At 31.6% G+C, this 8,330-nt stretch overlaps 1 protein-coding gene across 1 annotated transcript; it reads left to right on the top strand.

The window, feature by feature from the left end:
* The first annotated feature begins 656 nt into the window (after positions 1-656).
* LOC120251049 (amino-acid permease BAT1 homolog) lies at positions 657-4,366 on the top strand. The gene is given in 9 exon segments (XM_039259584.1): positions 657-864; positions 939-1,199; positions 2,183-2,201; positions 2,335-2,554; positions 2,644-2,825; positions 3,019-3,308; positions 3,474-3,590; positions 3,833-3,948; positions 3,951-4,366. Coding segments are annotated over 9 exon segments (1,548 nt in total). The 5' UTR covers positions 657-763; the 3' UTR covers positions 4,193-4,366.
* The last annotated feature ends 3,964 nt before the right edge of the window (positions 4,367-8,330 follow it).

Here is an 8,330-nt window from a genome sequence, read left to right as displayed (position 1 = left end):
ATTAATCTCAATCACACTCCCAATCAATCATAACCACATGTCCTTTGATATATTAATATTTTTTTATAAAAGATATATAATATTTTTTTTCTTCACAAATCAAATAATAAAAGAAAAAATATATTTCTATATCAATATTGATTTGGTAAGTCGGATTCTTGCAATCTCATAAATAAATTTCTTATCTTTTGTCCTGATTCCGTTTCCACCAAACTCGAAGTATCAAAAAGCATCTTCATGTTGTTGCCCATTAAAAATAATACTATTAAAAAAATAATAAAAAAGGACATTAAAAGAGGTCATATCTTTGCTTTTCCGTCTGAACCATCTAATCCTTGACTTTTCTTAATACTCAAACCATTCATTGGCTTTCATGAACTGACAAACCCGGAAGTGAAAAGAATATATGTGATGTCTATGTTTTGGGAGGACTTTTACACATGTAGTGATAGTGTAATAATATTACATTGCAATACAATATTCTTTGTTTATTATTTCTAATTTTTTTTTATTTAAATAAATAAATTTAAAATTTCATATACTCAAGAACTAAAAATCATCAATATCTCATGTGGTTATTAACCACCCAATAAATAAATAAATATATATATATATATAAAATAAAAGTGATAAAAGCTTTTGAACGGTTAGTCAACTTGAGCTTCCTTCGCTAGTTCGAGCATTCATTCACATTTTATTTTCTCTATATATATTTATATGTTTTTCATTTCTTCGAGTTTAATCGGAGAGCTAGACAAGAGCTATGGTTTCCGGCGTCAATGGCAACGACGGCGCCGGTATGGATTCCGGCCATGCTCGCCTCCATGAGCTCGGATACAAGCAAGAGCTCAAGCGTGATCTCTCGTTAGGATCTTCCTCCAATTTCTTCGATTTTTGTAGAGTATTGTTTGAGTTTTTTTGAGTGAATTAATGGCAGGGGTGTTGTCCAACTTCGCCTTCTCCTTCTCCATCATCTCTGTGCTCACAGGGATAACTACGTTGTACAACACGGGGCTCAAGTATGGAGGGCCGATAGTGATGACCTATGGATGGTTTGTCGCTGCTTTTTTCACCATGTCTGTTGGTTTATCCATGGCGGAGATCTGCTCTTCTTTCCCTACTTCTGGTGGTCTCTATTACTGGAGTGCTAGGCTTTCCGGCAAGAAATGGGCGCCCTTTGCTTCTTGGATGACTGGGTGGTATGGATTTACCCTTTTCTTTGCTCTTGCTTTTGACCTGGATTGATTTTTCAATTTTCATATATCAATGCTTTTCATTCTGTGTTTGATCCCTAATTGAATCTGTGTGGACAGCGCATTTGACATATGGATTGTGAATTTATTGCTTCCAGTTTGAAATTTGGTGAAGCATGATTGCTTTGACTACACTTCATCATTTATAGATTTGTGATTAGGTTGTTCTTACAACCAATTTGGTGAAGTACACATAAGAGCAGTTCTTTTCTCAAGATTGACCCTTTCATTATTTCAACTACCATTTGCTTTGCATTATTGTCTTCATAATTTTAAAGCTGGGACAATTGAGAGATATGCATGTATTTAGAAGAAAGCTTTGATTCAGCACATCTCTTTTTGAACCTGAAACCTTCTGCTTGCTTGACTCATCCTTGTTTTGACCCTTTTCATGTTGCATTGTGCATGTCAAATGGTAACTGTGGTCATTTTTTGTTCCGGCGACCGTGTACTTTCCATGTGAGGTCACATCAATCATTTGAAAGATGTTAAAATAAAAAAATTAAAAAAAATAAAAAAAGCTCTGCGTGGCATATATAAAGCTGGCAATAGCCCAGTTTATCAAGTTCATTTATCCACTTGGCCGTACAAAGTTTCTTGTTGAATCACTTGTTTGTGCTCTGCGAACTCGACCTGAGAGGTCCGGTAAAAAAATATTAAAAACCCAAATCAGTGAATTTTTGAAGAGGATTAGATGTTTCTGCTTGTCTTCTCATGTTCATGTTAAGATCAATTAGGAGCAGCAGTTGATCTAACATTATTATGGTCTGAATAGGACGAAGTCACGACACTTGTGTGTTCTGTTTTTTTTTGTTTTTTCTATTAAATTAGTCACACACACACACACAACCCAAATGTACGCTCCTGCTCTGCTAGTTTACACTCACCTTTTTAGTATTTCTAATCATTATTATTTAACTCTTATGCAGGTTTAATATTGTCGGTCAGGTAATATAAATTCCGTACTGATTTGAGGTTCAGATCCTTTTGTTATCCATAAATGAGAAAAAATACGACAGCTGCTGTCAATTATCTGTTTTTTTTTTCCTTTCCTAAGCTTTTAAATGTGTGAATCCTGCAGTGGGCTGTCACTACCAGTGTAGATTTCTCACTGGCACAGCTAATTCAAGTAATTATCCTGCTTAGCACAGGAGGAAACAATGGAGGAGGTTACCTTGCTTCAAAATATGTCGTTATTGCTTTCCATGGAGGAATTCTACTTGTCCATGCCATTTTAAATAGCCTGCCTATTTCATGGTTATCATTCTTTGGACAGCTTGCTGCTGCATGGAATCTGTTAGGTGAGTAGTTTTTATTTCCTCAATTTCCTGAGCATCACCATCTTTTGACCTAAAACATATATAAAATCCTTTTAAATTGGTTTGTGCAGGTGTATTTGTCCTTATGATCCTCATACCCACTGTTGCAACTAAAAAGGCCAGTGAAGAATTTGTATTCACTCATTTCAACACTGATAATGATGCTGGAATTCATAGCAAGGTTTACATTTTTGTTTTGGGCCTTCTAATGAGCCAATATACATTGACTGGATATGATGCATCTGCTCATATGGTAAATATTCTTATTTGGATATTTATCAAAGTTATATTATGATGATGGTTGAAAGTGTTTGCGTTAGTAACAGGATCTTTTCCTTATAATCTGACCATGCTATAGTTAACTACTATTTGTATTTAAGTCTACTTCAGTAAGTAAACATGATGAATTTAGCCCTTAAATTTGTCCTTATGAACTTCTAATTCAGACAGAGGAAACTAAAAATGCGGATATGAATGGACCAAAAGGAATTATCAGTGCCATCGGCATATCAATAATTGTCGGTTGGGGCTATTTGCTTGGCATCACATTTGCTGTTACAAACATTCCTGAACTTTTGAATTTGGACAATGATGCTGGAGGATATGCAATTGCTGAGGTATTTTATCAGGTCTTTAAGAGCAGATATGGAAATGGAGTTGGTGGGATAATTTGTTTGGGAATTATTGCTGTTGCAATATTCTTCTGTGGTATGAGTTCTGTGACGAGCAACTCAAGGTACAAGCTAATAACGTTACATATCATTTTTGCACAATTCATTCACTCCTAAGCACCATATCTTTGGTATGTGCTGTAATTCGCTCTTAATCTGTTTCCTTTTACAAAGTGTGGCCCTTCACAATGGATATTAAGTGACTTCATTTAACCTCATGCAAAATTCAGGATGGCATACGCATTTTCAAGAGATGGAGCAATGCCATTGTCAGCACAGTGGCACAAAGTGAACAAGAACGAAGTCCCAATAAATGCAGTTTGGCTTTCTGTGTTCATATCATTTTTGCATGGCATTGACGGTAATGCATTCACATTCTTGCTTTTCTACTTTTACCAAAATGTCCATAAAAAGAAAGATATTTGAATAGTCAAAACCAACATGAAAAGTTTTCAATTGGATAGATTGAACCTGATTTTGCTAATTTCTCTTTGTTGTTTAGAACACAGTTACCTTTTCAATTGCGATTTCAATCTCATATAGATTTCTAACACTATTGATTGCTTCATCTCATTTGTCGTATATTCTGGTTGGTCATCAGTCACTTGGAAAGCTTGGTAGCATTCCAAGCCATGGTATCAATAGCTACCATTGGGCTATACATTGCTTATGCTCTACCGATCTTCTTTGGTGACTCTTGCTCGAAGGGACCTTCATTCCAGGGCCATTCAACCTCGGCCGCTATGGAGTTCTAGTTGGCTGGATTGCTGTTCTTTGGGTAGCAACCATCACAGTTATGTTCTCACTTCCTGTTCAATATCCAGTCACAAAGGACACCCTAAATTATACACCAGTTGCTGTGGGAGGTCTACTCATTCTCACTGTTTCATCATGGATTATCAGCGCTAGGCATTGGTTCAAAGGCCCCATAACCAATTTAGGCACTTGATGTTTCAAAGAAAATCAAAATCTTCTTGTAGCATCATTCTTCTCTATTTGATAATTTGCTACAAAATCAAATTCTAGAATCTGTTTCCCTCAAGCTTTTTCTTTAGATGATGTTACATATGAAAAAAAGTGAAGTGTATGTTCTACCAAATTGAGTAATGCATTTTTTTTTTAAATAGAATTCCCTGAATTATTATTATTATTATTATTATTATTATTATTATTATTATTTTGGGCAATGGTTTTGAGTACCACTAGTGCGATAGTCTGATTATTATTTTGGACAATGGTTTTGGGTAACACTAGTGATTTTTGGCAATGGTTTTGGGTACTAGTGTGATAGTCTAGATTATATCAGAAGAGAAGGGGGCGCGGGCCGCTCTTTTGGCTCGGCCCAAACTCGCCAGCTTAAACCCGCCAAAGTTAGTTGACCTGACAAATCGAGTCAATGACCCGTAATCGACCCGCACTATAGCGGGCCCGTATGCATTTTTTTAACCCGTTATCCGCGGGCTAACCCGCCGGATCGCAACCAACCCGACGGGTTTTCTATTAATTTAAGTATTTTAGAAATTTTTTTAAAAAATTGTTATTTGGTTAGGATCGAACCCAACACTCGTTGACAAACATCATCCAGTTGATCCGTGGAAATCTAGTCGTAGGGATGTGGAATATATAATAAGCAATGGATGATTGATGTCCATCCAAATACAAGTTCTTATGAGGATTAGAATTGTGTTTAAATTAGACAATAAATAACAGAGTTAAGGAGTTAGTTATTTTTTCACCAATAACATGATGAGTTAGACCAAATTTTAATAAAAATGAGATCGTAGAAAAATTATGATAATTTTTAAATAATTAATTTTATTAAATAATAAATTCTATAATAAAAATTAAAAATATATAAATATTATTAATAATTACAATAAATAAAATATTCATCATCAAAACATTTAAAGATTTGAAATCTATCTCTAATCCATTGTTTAATTTCATACATAAAAAAAACCTTAATGCTTTTGGATTATGTTGATAACATAATAATAAATAATATATTATTATTTTTTTAAAGATGTATAAATTTTGCTTGTCAACTTTGATTTAAAGTGGAAGGATTATATGAATTTTGATTTCTTTTATATTAAAAAATATCCAAATAATTTAATTTAATTAGGTTTATTAGGAAATAAATTAAATGCAGGTTTTTAATTTATATTTAGTTAGTATAAATTATTTTAATTTGTCTCAATATTTATTAAGATATTTTTAAAATGTATTTAACAAAAATCATTTAATTATTACTTATTTTTTAATTTTTTTTAAACATAAAAAAAATATTCCACAATAAACATGTGACCACTGAGTCACTATCAAACACTCCATTGCCATTAATATGCATTTTTAAAAAACTATTAATAACGAAGACCAACTCTTCTAAACAACTATAAATATAATAACTATTTATTTTAAAAAATATATATTAAAAAATACCCAACTTGCTTTGATAATCTTAAATGAAGTAACTGCTCACTGACAACTTTATCTTTTTTATTATTAATTCCAAGGTGGTCAGACCTGGACCGGCCCGGCCGGTTCAACCGGAAAAACCGGGAACCGGCCATGTGGCCGGCTCGGGTATACCCCATTGACCCGGGTATTAAAAAACCCGGTGTTAACCCGGTGACCCGGGCGGTTCAACCGGAAACCGGTTGACTCGGTCGGGTCAATCGGGTCACAATGTTTAATTTTTTTTATATTATTTAATAATTTATTATTATTTTCTCATTAAAAATCACAAAATCGTGTATATTTATTAATATTAATTTATAATTTATAATCAATAAATAGAATTACAATAAATAAATATATATATATATATATCATAAACATACCAACAAAAATTAACATTTAAAAATAAAATATATTAATGTGTTATGTAAATACTTTCTAAAAATTTAATTTATTAAGAAAATAAAACAATAAATGAGTGTAATTTTATTATAAAAATATAAAATTAAAGTATTTTAATTAAATAAAAAATATAAGAAAATTTAAAACAAAATAAAAACTCAATTGAGAGATATAAGAATTAGTGAATTAAATTTCTTATTTATTTTAACAAAATCAACCAATAAACAAATAAATAAATAAATAACATCGAGAGAAGTTCGATAATTATATATTAATATATTAAATTTGTAAATATTTAAAAAATGTAAAAATAAATGACATAATTAGAAAACTCTACTGTATATAAGGTCATTTATCAATTTACATATCAAATTTGAGTATGTTTTTATAATATAATTATGGGTTTAATATTATATTTGCTTATTATTAATTATTATTATATTTTTTATATTTAATTATTGACTCCGGTTCAACCCCGGTTCAACCCGGTCGAACCCATTGACCCCTGACCCCTGGGCTTAGCCGGGTCATTGCCCGGGCCGGGTCTGACAACCTTGATTAATTCAAATCATTTTTAATTTTTAGTTTGTTTCATTCTTCCTCTATATAAGATACTTTACGGCACCAATAACTTTCCATACAAGCTCTCATTTTTTTTTTTAATTTTATCAAACGATTCAAAGTATCAAGTTATTTTTTTGATTGTTCATAATCTCTCTTTTCTACGGGAAAACTTCTCCAATTAAAAATTATTAAGGTTAGATTTTTTATTTTATATTTTTTTTAATGAATTGCATGCTAATAAGTATTTTGTTTAGTAAATTTATCTAATTACTTCAATTTTACTTGCAATGATTAATTATTTTAATTTTTAATTATTCTAAAATGATTTAATGTGATTGCTTTTGTATTTTGCTCGTTATTTGATTTAGTGTTAATTTACTTTTTATACTAGCATTATTTTAATTTAATGTTTAATAAATGATGTTTAATGTTTAAATTATTTTTTGTTTGATACTTAATTTTGCTTGTGTTGAATTAGCATCATTTGAACCTTTTAAAGTTTATATCTTTAATATTGTTTACTTATTTAGAATTGTTTTAATTATTTCGTTTTGTTATTTAATTGTTCTTATAATGATTCGCAATGTGTCTTTTATTATTATGTTTGTTATTTTGGCAATTTATATAATTTTGTTATAATTGTTATTTTAAATTTTTAATTATTTTATTTACCTATTATTTTAGTTTTTGATTGATTTTTTTTTATCAACTTTAGAAAAAAAAAATGCCATCACGTGGTAGAAGCTCGAAGGGAAAGAGTGACGTTGGTTCAGCCTCATTACTTACCCAAGAGAGCAATGAATGGCAAGAATATGAAAGTCCGGCAGAGGAGCTAACACCATCTACTTTGCCTTCAGAGTCCTGAGAAACAAATCCCACAAAAGAATCTACCCTTAAATCCGGCATTTTTAAAGTGCATTTTACAAAAATGTATAATAATAATGGTACTGTAACCCATGCTAAATGTAATTATTGTAATTCTGAATTTAAGCGTGGGAAGGGAGGAGGGTATGGCACATTTACTAGACATATGAAAAAAAAAACATCCCGGCAAATTAGGACATCCTCAGACACAATCTCAAATCCAATTTGCCTTAGATGAAGGTACAGGTTCTCACTCTTCTTTATTTACATTTTCTCAACCAAGATATAGGGATAAAATCGCGGAGACAATTTCTGTGGAGCACTTACCATTCAACTTTGCTGAGCAATGGCAAGTGCAAGAATGCATCAATGAGACATTACAACCGGCATGCAAAAATGTTTCAAGGAGGACTATTTAAAGAACAATTTTCAAACATTACAAACACGATAAAGAACAACTCTGTGAGTATTTTCGCACTACTACTTCTTCTATTTCTTTATGTTCTGATATATGGACTGATATATGCCATGAAAATTCTTTTATGGGTATTACAACACATTGGATTGATGACTCGTGGAATATGCAAAAGTGAGTCATTGCTTTTAGGGTATTCAATGAGGCTCATACCGTTGATAACATTTATAGAATGATTTGTGGAATCATTGAAGAATATGGCTTAACTTTTAAGATTTTTTTCAATTTTGTTTGATAATTCTTCTGCTAATACTGCCTCAATTAGACCTTTAGAAGAATATTTGAGACCTTCATGTGGGGGCAAATATTTTCATATTAGATG

The sequence above is a fragment of the Dioscorea cayenensis genome, chromosome 20 (genome assembly GCF_009730915.1).
Source record: "Dioscorea cayenensis subsp. rotundata cultivar TDr96_F1 chromosome 20, TDr96_F1_v2_PseudoChromosome.rev07_lg8_w22 25.fasta, whole genome shotgun sequence".
NCBI classification, from domain to species: domain Eukaryota; kingdom Viridiplantae; phylum Streptophyta; class Magnoliopsida; order Dioscoreales; family Dioscoreaceae; genus Dioscorea; species Dioscorea cayenensis.
This window is presented reverse-complemented; position numbering and strand designations above follow the sequence as displayed.